At 41.6% G+C, this 16,334-nt stretch overlaps 1 protein-coding gene and 1 long non-coding RNA gene across 2 annotated transcripts; both read left to right on the top strand.

Moving 5' to 3' along the window:
• The first annotated feature begins 7,343 nt into the window (after positions 1-7,343).
• On the top strand, positions 7,344-7,886 carry LOC131684945 (uncharacterized). Its single transcript, XR_009304714.1, has 3 exons — positions 7,344-7,534; positions 7,599-7,668; positions 7,726-7,886. It is a non-coding gene; the product is annotated as an uncharacterized LOC131684945 (long non-coding RNA).
• Positions 7,887-7,892: 6 nt separating this feature from the next.
• On the top strand, positions 7,893-14,273 carry LOC131680854 (uncharacterized). The gene is made up of 2 exons (XM_058961567.1): positions 7,893-14,029; positions 14,094-14,273. Exon 1 carries the CDS (start codon positions 7,893-7,895, stop codon positions 13,839-13,841), a length of 5,949 nt encoding a protein of 1,982 aa, XP_058817550.1. The 3' UTR covers positions 13,842-14,029; positions 14,094-14,273.
• The last annotated feature ends 2,061 nt before the right edge of the window (positions 14,274-16,334 follow it).

The following is a 16,334-nucleotide window of genomic DNA, read 5'->3' as shown; positions in this document are numbered from 1 at the left end:
TTCCCTCGCATTGCTCCATTCCAGGTAATGAAGAAGCGGACTCTTTAGCTAAGGCGGGCGCTTTACAAGGTGACATATATGAAAGACCAATTAGCTTCAGCGAATTTTTCAGTATCACTCATCAGAGAACCCTCGAAAGTTGGCAAACTTCATGGAGCAATGGTGAACTGGGAAGGTGGCTACATTCGATAATCCCTAAGGTATCGACGAAACCATGGTTCAGAGGGATGGATGTGGGTCGGGATTTCATTCGCGTGATGTCTCGGCTCATGTCCAATCACTACACGCTGGACGCACATCTCCGGCGTATTGGGCTCGTGGATAGCGGTATCTGCGCTTGTGGCAACGGTTATCACGAAATCGAACATGTTGTCTGGGCATGCGCCGAGTACTGTTCTGCCAGATCTCAACTATTCGATTCCCTTCGGGCCCGAGGAAGATCACCCAATGTCCCGGTTCGAGATGTACTAGCAAGCCGCGATATTCTCTACATGTCCCTTATATACACGTTCCTCAAAACCATCAATATCCAAATTTAAATGCCCCTATCTTTTCTCTTATTATTCCCAGAAGTGCCCTCTTCCGCCTACCGTACCCCAACGATGGTTTGATACGACTCCAAGACGAGACAAAACATCTGTCGAATGAACCAACAACACGAGATCTACAGTACAACATCACACACGCAGCGCGGTGTGTTCCCGATCCGTATCTGAGCCGTACTACGAAATCGTCTGGAGGAACCCCTGCCGGCTCGAGGAAAACCGCCCGGCGTCCCAATACTTGATACATCCGTTCGAATCTGTAATCCTGGTCGTTGATTCCTGATGCCGGAAACTGAAAGTTTATATCCCCCCCCCCCCTGTTCAGCCTTGTCCACCCTCTCTCCCATGTCTCTGATACACAGATGTATGACTTCACCCCTTCTCCCCTTGAATATCTTCCCAAAACTTATGTGCCCCCTATCTTCTAGTGTTAGTTGATCAATCCGTTCGAATCTGTAATCCTGGCCGTTAATTCCTGATGCCGGAAACTGAAAGTTTATATCTCGCCCCCCCCCCTCCCCTTCAGCCTTGTCCGCTCTCCCTCCCATGTCTCTGATACACAGATGTATGACTTCACCCCCTTCTCCCCTTGAATATATTCCCAAAACTTAAGTGCTTAGTTTTAGTTGATCAATATTTAATCTCGTTAAGAAATGCCCAACAGTACCACTACTTTAAAATAGCCCTAATTAATTCCCCTTAATCTTGAACCACTCTTTCTAGTTATTTCTAGTTAATAAGCTTGTAAAATGTTCCGCTTAGTTAATAATTAATTTCTCCTACAATCTCCCTTCTAAAAATCATAAAGTGAATTACTATACAAAGAACACACAAAATTACCCGTCCCCCAAATCTTACGAATATTATATTATACCCTCTTTTATATGTATAAGTTAGCTGTAAAGTTTTTTTTTAGTTTCATTATATAAAACAAAATAATATTGAAATGTGTAACCCCCTAGTTTTAAGAAATTCAAAATGTAAAACAATGAAAAAATGGCACCTTTAAGCTAACGCATACGTGCCTTATCAAATAAACAAATTGAAAAAAAAAAAAAAAAACAGTTAGTCTGGTTCTAATTTTCCCAAGATCAAAAAAAATAACTTTACCTTTAGTGAAATAGTGGAATGAAATTTTTTCGAAAAGTTTGCTAATAAAATAGGATGCATCCAGTCATACATCGTGTGAAGGTAGATGACCACGTTATTCCTTTACTATCAAATTCGGATTTTTCTTCAAATTATATCCCCAATGATTTCTGTCTCTTCCTACATATTCATCAGTTTTTACTTAGCGTTTTGCTCTGGATCCGTGCATAAATAAACTCTCCTGAATTGATCCAAATGATCCTAAAATGGATATAGAACAAGATTCGTTGCCAAAGACTCCGAGCTTCCATTTAAAATCAAACACATTAAAGTTGGTTCGACCATATCCGATCTTTTTTCGGATCAAAGATAGTCCGCGAAGTATTCTTATATAACACAAGACGCAGAAATATCCAGCTACGCCAGATATCTCGAAAGTTCGCCTAGATAAGCTTAGAATTGTGACATTTTGTCTAAAGCAAACAAATGACTTTACTGGCGACAAGACATTCATGAAGAACTAACGCGTTTACATGCCCGCTCACAAAGTTGAGATTGATGGTGTAATTGTCGATTTGAACTTGGCAGGCGTGCATCTACTGAGGGACGGGTTGCTCTGTTTCAGTAACCCCTTGCTGCAGTGAGCGAAGACTACTTTGCGTCTTTTTCGACAAGGATCGTCTGCATAATCGGTTGTTTATGCCGCGTGTCATGCATGCAGTACTGAACTAATTACAAGCAAATGTGTCTTCATAACAAAATATTCTTTTCTTTCTTGAATGGCCACCAACGCTTCCAATGAGTTTCTAACACTTATAGGAACTCTAAAAATTTCATGTGACATGTCAACCAGAGATTCAACTTAGTGCAGGATTGGTTGGATCTAGGTTGGGAATCGGTAACTTTGCAATTGTTTCCTAAAATCGTAAATAAAGTGTCATGAATTCTGGAACAATCACGTTTTTACGTTACGAAAACAGGACCATGAACAAAAATAATGGCTTTTATAATTTTGTTCAATTTCCCTTCAATAACGCCCGCATAACACTTTCATTTGTGGAAATATTTGTTTTTGCTTTGTGAACTTCGGTCACGGTTTCCGCCAATAACTAGTTCACAACTTAAAGAAAATTATTCATAAAACCACCATAAACTCATAATTGTTTTCATAGATATAGGGACATTAGTTCAAAAAATAAAAATATTCTGGCTATTCTTTCGTGAACTATTTCACGAAATTCAGAATTTTATTCATGAATCCATTGAATCGTCGTGAACTAATTCATGATCCTTAATATTTTAGTCACGATCCAATATCCATGCTCGTGAAATGGTTCGCAACATCATCAAATATTATTCACACATTCGTTAACTGGTTCATAATTCCTAACATATTACTTACGATCCAATATCCGTGCTCATGAAATAGTTCACGAAATTATGAAATATTATTCATGTATTCGTGAGCCACTTCATGATACCTAGTATAGTAGTCACAACTTACCATTCGTTTTCGTAAAATAGTTAATGAAATCATAAAATATTATTCATGTATTCGTGAACTGGTTCATGATTTCTAACATAGTAGTCACGATCCAATATCCGTGCTCGTGAAATTTATGTATTTCTGAACTGGTTCATGATTTCCAATATATTAGTTATGATCCAATATCCGTGCTCCTGAAATAGTTCACGAAATCATGAAATATTATTCATGTATTCGTGAACTGGTTTATGATACCTAGTGCCATAGTCACAACTTGTCATTCGTTTTCGTGAAAAAGTTCACGAAATCATAAAATATTATTCATGTATTCGAGAACTGATTCATGATTCCTAGTGCATGATTTATGATCTATCTAGTATCTTTTTGCGTGCTTTTGATATTTAGAAGATATCCCTAATCATTTACAATTTCATGAAACATGTTAATGAAATTTTTATGTGAACTCTTTCCCAAAATTTGAAGTATTATTCGTAGAATCATTTTTGTTCAGTGAACTTTTTCATGAAATACCCAGTTGCTAGCGACCAGTAATGGGTACGAGCTGTAGATATAAAAAAACCTATTAGAACCTCGTTATTCATTTGATAAGGTTCATTGTGATTGTCCGGCCAGAAAACGAAAACTGCACTGAGAACCCTAAATAGTGTGCGTGACATAGTTCACAAAACCAGATATCGCGAATGAGTCTTATTTTAATAACCCAGTTTATATTGTCACGTTATTCAGCGTAAAAAACCGTTAGTAACCCAAAAATAATAGATCACGATAAGGCGAAAAGAAATTGCGACTACCATGATAAAACTGCTGATATTATGAACATTAATTACATTAGTCTTTGAAAGTAAGCTCTAAAATAAAATATCATGATAAAATGAACAGAAATTACGAAAATCGTGACTAAGATCCTGAAATCATGAGCACAAATCACAAAACTCGTGACAAAAATATCTAAAATCGTGACTAAGATCCTGAAATCATGAATATGAATTGCTCAATTCATGACTAAAATATCACGATAACATGAACAGAGGTTACAAAAATCGCGACTAAGATCCTGAAAGCATGGGTACAAATCACACAACTTATAACAAACATATTTAAAATCGTAACAAAGATCCTAAAATCATGAACATGAATCACTCTATTCATGACTAAAATATCACGATAACGTGAATAGAAATTACGAACATCGCGACTAAGATCTTGAAATCTTGAACTTTAATCCTGCTAACGTCATGAGAATTCACAAGAATCGCGAATAAGCTCTTGAAATCATGAACAACGTTTGACTGTCGATTGTGTATTCCCAAACCATGAACAAGAATCACAACAATAGCTAAACATGTCAACTGGACAACAACAGTAACCCAATCAAACATGTTAATGTAACGCCATGTATATATTCGGGGCGAACTAGTTTTAGAAAACACAAATAGTTTCATGAATACGAGATTTATTATTCATAATTTCAAGAATTTGGTTACGGTTTTCGTAAATTGTTCAGTTCACGAAATCGTGACCTTTTGTTCGTGAATTTATGAACGGATTTTTTTCCGTTTGTGATACCGCGGAACTTTTCCCGGCATCGAGGAGACTTAAATTTTCATGGTTCGGCATGGAGTTATCGTCTCGATGACATTTGATCTAGCTTACTCTACGATCTTTGCTACAGCTTTTAAAAGGGTGACCTGCTTTACTGCCCATGACACCGTTTCCGTTCTCCTTGATCCAACGAAACTGAGAAAACGAGTAGAAAAAGTTTAATTTTTGCTATTATTGTTGAAATTCCATATCAACATTTGAATAGGGCTAATAACATTTGTAAACAAACTTTTGTTTTGCTGATTTCTCTTAACTTGTTACAATTTCAACCCAGAAAACATTTGAAATTGATTCCACTAAGGGTTGAGATGCTGATTCATGTGTATTTTTCATGTAATTCAACTCGGCAGCGGAATAAAGAGCGAAATAAGTTTGTTTACAAAAATCTCTTTAGCCCTTTTGAAGAATTAATATTGAATTAGAAGTCTTTGTCTTGTTCGTTGTTCTTTGGTAACAGGACCATAGCGTAATCTTCTGGCACCTTTGGTTGAGTCTCAGTTATGCGATTTTTTGCTGTCTGCTTTGGTTTTCTTTTTCGGTTCGACTTTCAAACAGTAATTTTGTGTGTAGCTGGGAATAATTCTATCCTGACTTATTTTATGGGTTAACCTCACTTTTTTGTAAAGCAGATCAAGCTTTTAGTGTCCCCCTAGGGTTGGCGCTTACCTACCTAGACAACCGCACGCTACGGCTCTGGTTAGGTTCCGGATTAAAATTTTCGGCTTTTATGAGTGATCGCATTTTCTGATCTGAACCCCTCATCAATTAAATCTGATCTTTTGGTTCCTGAATTAACCTCAAACCGCATCGTTGAAAAAAATGTATTCACCGGCGAGCAGTGACGGTAAACAACGTAACAGAAACCAAAGTAAAATGTGTTGATTCAAGTTTCACTTTAAATTCACCGCACCAACAATACTGTTTACATACGGCACCGCCTTGGAATTTACCATTGAGTTGTTTAGGAGTTTTGGAAAGGAATTTTTTCCCGCGTGAGCCAAATCAAGCTCTGCCAACCCATTCGATATGGAAGGCACGTACAAATATCTTTGCTTAGTGGTTCAGCAGTTCAGCGCTCATTAGGCCTACCCGGCACGACATCCGCCGCAGTAATTAAAAAGGAAAGTGCCAGCAGGCCGGATAACACGTGAGTGAGAGCAACCATGATACGAGTACCAACCCATCCGCTGCCGGCAGAGAACTGAAGTTCGTTCAGTCTTTCGGTAGGGTGATGCATGATGTGGATTCGTTGTGAAACTGAACTGAAAGTTGGTTCTGCTTTCGAAAAGAAACCGCTGAGTTCCGCAAGGGGGCATCTTGGGATTTTGATGTCCACTCTGTTTCTTAGTGTAGTTTTAAAAATGTTTTACAATGTTACAGAATAAACAATCACAATCATTTGGAAGACTGTCAAGATTTCATGCAAAATGTTTAATTATTTTTAGCACAGGAATGTTCTTGTTCCAAGCAAAATGCATTTGACGAGTCGCTTTTGTTAGTTTTAATTCTCCTACTTCATATTCAACTAGACACATGGATCAATGACGATGAACCTAGATTTGATGACAATTTTGGGTTGAATTCAATTACCCTAAGTAACTGTCTAATAGGAATCGGCGGAAAATTTTCAACCAGAAACCATAAATTCATCAGTGCAACACCCTAACCGTCACAAAAGTCCTCAAGCCCGAGTATCTGGTATTCTGCGTGACACTTTATTTGAAGGAACGTTTTTGCCTCTTCGCTGTATTTTTTATTTTTATCTTTATAAATTCACAATTCGCTTGATGCCTGTCCCCCACCGACCCCCCTGAAAACACCACGCCACCCGTGGGGAAGAATCACACTTGACACGGCCACCATCGCCGGAGCACAGTTTTCCTCTGTCGCTTCCAGCTCATGACAATCGTATGGGGTTGCACGTAGGAGAACCAGAAAAAAAATTACGTATGAAGTACTCTACTCTCACCCTCTGCTCGGGCGTAGTCGGAAGGCACCTGTCTCATCAGCCAGCAGCAGCAGCAGCAGCAGTGTGAAAAGGGCTCAGTGACTACGGTACCCCGGAAGGGGACCGAGTGAATCATCAGCATAAACATCACGTTTTTCGGGGGGAGGAAACTGGTTCGCTTTATTGTCTCTTCCCTGTCGCGAGGTGGATTCATCAAAAACTTGTGAGTGACTCCGGAAGGTACGAGTGGTCTGAAGATCCATCTAATCAGGTTTGATTGATGTCATTGTAATTTAGACGTAATTTTTGCAGTCGTTCGCACTGATTTGGCGATATAATCATAATTTAAATACTTACTCATACCGGTTTGATGGTGGGTAATAAAACAGAAGAAAAGGTGGAAATGGTTTTGCGCTCACCGGAGCTTGTTGCGATCCGAAGTGGTGGCACCTTCACAGGAGAAACTTATCCCTCATAAAAATGTAGTAAAGCTATAATAGACAAAACAACAACGAACATTTTCGTTTTGTGTTCCGTGTGGTAAATGCAAAGATGTACCTAAAAATAACACTCCGGAAATGGAACCCATTTCAAATGGTTTTGTCTACACCCTGTGTTCCCGACGAAAGCAGATGCGGGAGTACTGTCGGTCTAGCAACGTACCAAGTCTATAATGCCAACTGCGCTAATGACAATTATAGATGTAAACAAAAACAAAACAGTATTAGCATTTTGGTGAAGGGTTGTTTAATTCATAAATAAAATTATATTTTTTCTGGTAAAATCGGCGAAAAGGGTGAAAAAAAGTCTATCATTTGCAGTTTGCGTTCTTGTGTAGTACCTGTAAGTAAGAAAAAAAGAATGAATAATTAAAGATAAAAATAACAAAAATGCAAATTTAAAATAGGCAGAATACTTGCGAAGAATAGCGAGAGAGGAATCCGTCTAAAGCACGAGGAGAAGAAAAACTATTAATTGTAAGTACTTTGTGAATTCATATAGAAGGGAAATTAGTAAATAAAAATAATTTGCAGTTTGAGCTGCACGAGATTATCGTCTGCTACGAAAAATACGTTGTTTCTTCGGATCCGAACAAACTCAAAAATTAATAACGGATATAACCTCAAATATGGACGGAGCCGCGAATTTCACTCTAACACCGTGCGGGGTGTGTCATCAGACGTCGGTTGTTGCCGAGGGAATGATCTGCTGTGATTCCTGCGATGTATGGTTCCACGGTCGTTGCGTGGGCTTGGAATCAGTGGATAAATATGCCAAAAAGAATTGGTACTGTCAAGCGGATGCTTGCCAGCTGCAGGCCGATGATTATCGCAAAAAGCGGGAAGCGGAGTCCGCGAAAAAGAGAAGTAAGAAGACGCTTGCAACGGATGATGGTTCGGATAGGTCTAGCGTGAAGTCCGATCGTCAAACCAGTTCAGTTCTAGAACGCAAACTAAAAGCGTTAGCACAGGAGCAAAAGGCAAAAGAGGCAGAGATGGAGATCGAGCGAATCCTGGCGGAAAAGCGGATGGAGATGGACCGAACCCTTAAGGAGAAGCGATCGAAAATGGAAGAAGTGTTAAGAGAGAAGCAGGCTAAACAAGAAGAAGAAATGTATGAGGAAGATTTGAAGAAAAAGATGGCTCATGTGGATCGAATACAACAGATTCGCGATTCTTACGAGGCACGAATGGGACACATACAACAGAGGTTGGACGGCTTAATTTTTTCCGACCCAGCGAAAAATGAAGCTCAGCATATCAACGAGCTGGTCATGAAAGACCCGGAAGAAGGCTTCTCGGGTGAATTAGTACAATCTGCACCCGTAGTACATACACCGCTGCCCAATCCAAATGTTGGAGCCAAAGAGGCATGTGAAAAACAGGACGAACACCACCTAAAGAAAGGAGAAAAGCGTCATGAACAAGAAACCGACCGGTCATGCGATGAAAGCGAGATAGAAGAGGAATATAGCGATGAAGAAGGTTCGTCTGACTGGGATTCCGACTGTGATTCGGAAGCGCCTGAGATTTTGTCACAAAGCGTTGCACAGAAAGCCGTAATACCGGGATATAGGAAGCAAAGGCGAAAGGTGGAAAGCAAAACTAGCGTTCACGGGCTGGGGCAACGGAAAGCTGGACCGACGAGGATGCAGATGGCGGCAAGGCAAGGCATTACGAAGAAATTGCCAATTTTCTCCGGACGCCCGGAAGAATGGCCGTTGTTTATAGGAACATATCAAGCGTCAAATCAGGCTTGTGGCTTCACGGACATCGAAAATCTGGTGAGGTTGCAAGAAAGTGTGAAGGGTCCTGCCTTGGACAGCGTACGCGGTCAACTGCTGTTACCCAGATCAGTCCCAAAAGCAATTGAAAAGCTACGTCAACTGTATGGGCGACCTGAACAACTGCTACAGTGCTACCTGGAGAAAGTAAGAGGGCTAGAATCTCCGAAAGCCGACAAATTGGCAAGTTTCATCCCATTCGGGAATGCAGTGGAACAACTGTGTGACCATCTTGAGGCTGCCGAACTTGACCAACATTTGATGAATCCACTGCTGATTCAAGAGCTGGTTGACAAACTTCCAGCGCGCGACAAGCGGGAGTGGGTTCGCTATAAGAAACGCAAAAGTGTGGTGACGTTGAGAACGTTTACGGATTTCGTGTCAATGATCGTATCCGAAGCGTGTGAAGCAAATGCTGGAGTGGGCAGTGCAGTCTACAAACCGTTGTCGAATGAAGCATCCAGCAGAAACCGAGCCAGGGAGAAAGGAACGCTGAATCACCACGGCGGGCAGGAAGAACAAACTAAAGCGATCCAAATAACTGAACAGAAAAGGAAGCAGTGCAAAGTCTGCCATCGAACCGATCATCGTTTACGATTCTGCCAGGATTTTGAAAAAATGAGACTGGCTGATCGAATCAAGATCGTCGAACGGTACACGTTATGCAAGGTGTGCCTAAACGATCACGGAACTGCCCAATGCAAGTTCAATCTTCGATGTCGAGTCGGGAACTGTCGAGAACGTCACCATTATTTGTTGCATAATGGAGTAGAGTCGGTTGCAATCAATGCACATATAAGAACAAACGAGCGAATCATGTTTCGTATGCTACCAGTGACGCTGTACAATGGAAACAAGGCGGTGAACACAATTGCTTTTCTAGACGAAGGAGCCTCCGTCACTCTACTCGAGAAGTCTCTGGCCGACCGTTTGGACGTCGCTGGTGTCCACGAACCACTTACCATCAAATGGACAGCAGATGTCACTCGTGTAGAAAGCAATTCGATGCGGATGAATCTCTGGATTTCTGCGCGAGGATCGGGGAACAAAATTAAACTGCAAATGGTGCGAACAGTAGATGAACTTACGCTCCCGCACCAGGAACTAAAGGCAGCAGAGTTGTCAGCACAATACAAGTTCCTGAAAAAGCTTCCAATCTACTCATATGAGATGCAACGCCCAGGCATACTCATCGGTCTGAACAATATTGACACATTCGCACCGATAGAATCTAGAATGGGTAGACCGGGAGAACCAATCGCCGTCCGATCCAAACTTGGTTGGACTGTGTACGGACCTAAAGTAGACACTCTCCCTGTCGAACCCCTTGTCGGTTTCCACGAAAGAGTGACCAATGAAGATCTGCATAGCTTGCTGAAGACCTACTACGCTGTTGAGGAGAGCAACGTGACAGTGCTGCAGGAGTCTCAGGAAGATCGCAGAGCACGGGACATCCTGGAACGTACTACCAAGCGAGTCGGTGAACATTTTGAAACCGGGCTGTTATGGAAATGTGATGATCCGCAGTTTCCGGACAGTTATCCGATGGCCATGCGAAGGCTGAAGCATCTGGAACAAAAACTTGCGAAGTCGCCGAAGTTGTATGAAAATGTGTGCAAGCAGGTTCAAGAATATCAGATAAAAGGCTATGCTCACCTAGCCTCTGAAGATGAGTTGTCTGGAACCGACAATCCTAAAGTCTGGTACCTTCCGTTAAACGTAGTTCTTCATCCGAGAAAGCCAGAAAAAGTCCGTCTTGTATGGGATGCAGCGGCAACAGTGAAGGGCGTTTCCCTCAATTCGCAACTCCTCACAGGGCCAGATATGCTGGTACCGCTCACGACTGTAATCAACCGCTTCAGAGAACGTCGGATCGCTTTCGGAGCAGACATCCGCGAAATGTACCATCAAATCCGTATAAGAGATGAGGACAAGCAAGCCCAGCGTTTTCTGTTTAGAACCAACCCTCTCAACCCTCCAGATATCTACGTCATGGATGTGGCTACCTTCGGTTCAACGAGTTCACCATGCTCAGCGCAATATGTGAAGAACCTTAACGCGAGTGAGTATGCAGATAAGTTCCCAGAAGCAACCGCGGCTATAGTCGAAAACCATTACGTGGACGATTATTTCGACAGCGCCGATTCAGTACAAGAAGCAATTCGACGTGCAAGCGAGGTAAGGGAGATCCATTCGAGGGCGGGTTTCGAAATAAGAAACTGGGTCTCTAATTCAAACGAAGTCCTCGAAAGGTTGGGGAAGTCGGCAACCAAAAGAACTGTCCATTTTCACCGAGATAAAACGAATGAAACCGAACGGGTACTTGGTATAATTTGGGATCCAGTCTCTGATGTATTTTCATTTTCCACCGAGCATCGGGAAAACTTGCGGCCCTATCTGCAGGGAGCTACGAGACCTACAAAACGACTTGTGTTGAGCTGTGTAATGGGATTCTTTGACCCGCAGGGTCTGCTCGCCCCATTTACCATTCATGGCCGGATGCTAGTTCAGGATTTGTGGCGCACAGGTTGCCAATGGGACGATGAAATTGATGACAGTAGTTTTGCTAAATGGAAACGGTGGACCAGTTTGCTACCGGAAGTCAATGCTATTCGTATCCCGCGTTGCTATTTTAACTGTGTCTCAGCTGATCGGCAAATAGAGCTTCATATATTTACGGACGCTAGTGAGTTTGCCTACGGTTGCGTTGCCTACTTTAGGACAATTAAAAACGACAAAGTTCAGTGTTCTTTGGTGATGTCACGTTCGAAAGTGGCGCCATTAAAGCGTCAATCGATTCCACGTCTCGAGCTTATGGCGGCAGTGCTCGGAGCCAGAGCAATGCACAGTATTCAGTCGAGTCATTCTTTCCCCATTCAGCGAAGATTTCTTTGGACCGATTCTTCAACGGTACTTAGCTGGATCCGTTCTGAGCAACACAACTATAAGCAATTTACGGCGTTTAGGATTGGGGAAATAGTGGAGTTGACGAGCGTATCCGACTGGCGATGGGTCAAGACGAAATTCAACATCGCTGACGTGCTTACTAAGTGGGGCAAAGGACCGCCGCTACAATCGGATGGACCATGGTTTCAAGGGTCAGAACTTATGTACCAACTCGAGCAGGACTGGCCGAGGCAGGTGCTACCAGCTCCGGGTACAAAGGAGGAGATGAGAGCGTTTTTTCTTTTCCACGACGTTAACGTTCCAGAGCGTTTGATGAACGTACAAAACGTTTCCCGCTGGCTTAAATTGCTTCGTACGACAGCAACTGTAGGGCGATTTATCGAAAATTGCCGGCGCAAGCGAGTAGGACTTCCGATATACACTTTAGTTGCTACTATAGGCCAGCTGAAACTACTAAAAGGTGGATACAAATCTATTCCAATGCCGCTTACGCAAGAGGAACTGCAGAAAGCGGAGACAGTGCTTTGGAGACAAGTTCAAGCAGAAGCTTTTCCAGACGAAGTAAAAATTTTGCTAAAAAACCGAAATTGTAAACTCGGACAATCTTCGATTGAGCTTGAAAAATCGAGTGAGATTTTTAAACTTTCTCCAGTTTTAGACACCGATGGTGTGATACGGATGAACGGCCGGTTGAAAAAGTCAGAATTCGCTTCATTCGACATGAAATTCCCAATAATTCTACCAAAAACTCACGAAATAACCAAGAAGCTGATCCACCATTTCCATGAAAAATTTGGTCATGCAAATCGCGAGACCGTATTCAATGAACTGCGGCAGCGGTTTTATATTCCCAAGTTGCGGATAACGATAAAGCAAGTGATGAAAGAGTGCATGTGGTGCAGAGTACATAGATGTCATCCAGCAATACCTCAAATGGCCTCTCTTCCTGTTCAGCGAGTTACTCCAAACCTGCGTCCGTTTAGTTCAGTTGGGGTGGATTACCTTGGTCCAATTGGAGTCACGGTAGGCCGACGCAAAGAGAAGCGGTGGATCGCACTGTTCACCTGCTTGGCGATTCGTGCTGTCCATTTAGAAGTCGTACATGGTTTGAGCACTCAAGCGTGCCTCATGGCGATCCGTAGATTCATCTGCCAACGCGGGGCACCAGAAGAGTTTTTCTCGGACAACGGCACAAATTTCAAAGGGGCGTGTAACGAAATGATGAAGGCGAAGAAGGAGATAGATCTAGCATGTGCGCAGCAAGTGACAAGCCCAACAATCCGGTGGCACTTCAACCCGCCAGGAACACCACACATGGGTGGAATATGGGAGAGGATGGTGCGGTCAGTTAAAGCAGCAATGATGGTTTTAGACGATGGTAGGAAACTGACAGATGAAATCCTACTGACAACGTTAGCAGAGGCTGAAGACATGATAAACTCACGTCCATTGACCTACATACCACAAGAGTCGGCGGATACTGAAGCACTAACTCCAAATCACTTCCTCCGGGGAACAGTAAAATCTTCCGACATGCCAGTAAGTGGACCGACTAACATGGCTGAAGCATTACGCGACATGTATGCGCGTTCACAGTATCTGGCTGACAAGATGTGGGAAAGATGGCAGAAGGAGTATCTTCCTAGCATAAACCAACGGACAAAATGGCATCGGAACTGCAGACCTCTGAATAAAGGCGACTTAGTGTTCATCGTGGACGGGAAAAATAGGAAGAATTGGACTCGTGGAATCGTCGAAGAACCTATAACCGGATCCGATGGAGTAATCCGACAGGCGATGGTTAGAACTGGCAATGGAGTGTTCAGGCGTGGGGTTGCTAATTTAGCAGTGATGGAAGTAAGTGATGGTAAATTCGCACCTGTTCAAGATCCGGTGACGAAGTTACGGGCTGGGGATTTGTTCCCGACGAAAGCAGATGCGGGAGTACTGTCGGTCTAGCAACGTACCAAGTCTATAATGCCAACTGCGCTAATGACAATTATAGATGTAAACAAAAACAAAACAGTATTAGCATTTTGGTGAAGGGTTGTTTAATTCATAAATAAAATTATATTTTTTCTGGTAAAATCGGCGAAAAGGGTGAAAAAAAGTCTATCATTTGCAGTTTGCGTTCTTGTGTAGTACCTGTAAGTAAGAAAAAAAGAATGAATAATTAAAGATAAAAATAACAAAAATGCAAATTTAAAATAGGCAGAATACTTGCGAAGAATAGCGAGAGAGGAATCCGTCTAAAGCACGAGGAGAAGAAAAACTATTAATTGTAAGTACTTTGTGAATTCATATAGAAGGGAAATTAGTAAATAAAAATAATTTGCAGTTTGAGCTGCACGAGATTATCGTCTGCTACGAAAAATACGTTGTTTCTTCGGATCCGAACACCCTGAGCTACCGAGGTTTCCTTGCTGTGCATTGTTTGACATAAAGGAAGCTGCTGGTTCCGTCTTTTCTTTTCTTTGGGACAAGTAAACATCCAGGGATCAAAGTGTCTAAACTTTACACAAAATTTTGAAGAAATGTAGGTAGGTAGGTACAAGAGCAAAGCATTTTCTCTATTCACTGCGAGGGTTGTAGATGCTGGCAATTACGTCTAGCTGCATGCGAATTGTGTTCTGTAATAGTTGAGGATGAGACGTCACAGGGCTGTGGTAGCACAGAAATGTGTAATACTTATTGTGTAGCGATGTTAAGACGTTTCTAGAGCGGGTGTACTCAGTTAATATTCCACCAACTTAATGGAAAGTCTTTTCCGGCAACGAAGTCATACAGTCGGGTCGTTCAACCGATGCAAACTATGAGTAAATCCGACTTCTTTTGATGTATTTAGATTCAGTGCCGGAATAGGTTTCAGGTTTGGACTTGTAACATCATCAAAGTGACCGGAACCAGAGTTTTATATGGATCAGGGTTTTCAATATAGGGGTCCTACATCAAAATTTAAAATTTCAAATTAACCAGAATGTATAGTTTTTGGACGTTGGTAGCTTTCTTCGTACAGAATGAAATTACACTATTTACTGTATCGATTTTGTTGGCTATTTTCGGCAAATTTGAGACTAAGAGAAACGAAAGCAATGAAATTGAAAGACGGATAGGTATTCTAGAGTGAATCAGTTATAAACTTAGAACGGAAAACTAGAACTAGGCAGGCTCATATGGGCATGATCGAAAGGAAATGTGAAGAATTCTTTGCCTTCTGCAGAGTAGGAGTTGGGCGTTGCACCCAAGTCTACCGCATGGTCTATGGTAGAACATAACTCATCATCATGTTTTACCGAAACTATTGTAATTCACAGTTACGTGAAAAATACCACAGGAACCAAAATTTCCTGTCCGGAAGATTTTTGTAAATGCATGTTTGTTTACATGCACTTCGGCAACACTATGACATTCGCAAAGATTTGTGTGCACTGTGTGAAATTGGTTGAAATGTGGTCAAAATTGAATATCCACCATTTCGAATGCCAAGTATTACATTATAGTGAAGAGTACATGTGAGATAAATTATCGAGAGTAGGCTCCAAAGAAATTTTCACATAAATCAGGAACCAGTTCTCTAACCGAACCAACAATGCTTATGGGGCTTGAAATAAAAGCTAAATCACTTACAGGTTGTTTGGAAAAAATCAGTTGATAATTATTATAATTAAGAAAACTAGATACAACTTCATAAGTTACTCGCCAAATCTGGCAAAAACTGGGGAGAGCTCCGGTGATACCTAATTAGCCGCTAGACGCTTTTCAGACCATCATTGATGTATAACTCGTTGTTGGTTGTGATGAAATTTGGAGTCTTATGGCTATAACTGCAAATTTACTGCCAGATGATACACTTTTTCCGGCAAACTTGTCCGCAATAACAATTTTATACTTCTTGTTTAAAGTCAAATTTGACATACGTTTTATCAGCCTTTTATTGCATTTATTGAATTTGTTCAGATCATGATCATACGTCATTCAGACCCGCGATTTTGGCCATAATGTTTTGCTTTACGGTCCAGTTTGATTGCTTGATAGCGCTATACTTGAAGAATTCTTCCCATGTCCGAAATTCCTGGATTAGCTTTGAAAACCTTCATGAGTCCTGACGCAGTTTCTGGTACCGCTTCGACGATACGATGGCATCTTCTGAACAGCAGACAAAAATTACTTGAAATCTGTTTGTAATGAACATATAGAGGTGGGGTGGGCGTAGCGTAGTTGTTAAATCGATTGCCTTGTACGCAGTGCACCTGGACTCGAGTCCCGACCCTGCACATAGGATTAAAATCTCTATAATCGAAATAAAAAAACATAGAGGTTTGGATATTATGATCATCATACTCGGGTTTTTAATTAATTCTTGCTTATTTTCCATCGCTTGACAATTTAAGAAAACATTAAATTTTTTGCGCAAGGTCAAGGTCTCAAGAGAAAGACACTCACAGTGTTACA

Source organism: Topomyia yanbarensis, chromosome 2, assembly GCF_030247195.1.
Source record: "Topomyia yanbarensis strain Yona2022 chromosome 2, ASM3024719v1, whole genome shotgun sequence".
NCBI classification, from domain to species: Eukaryota; Metazoa; Arthropoda; class Insecta; order Diptera; family Culicidae; genus Topomyia; species Topomyia yanbarensis.
Note: the sequence above shows the minus strand (reverse complement) of the source record. Positions and strands in the feature narration are given on the sequence as shown.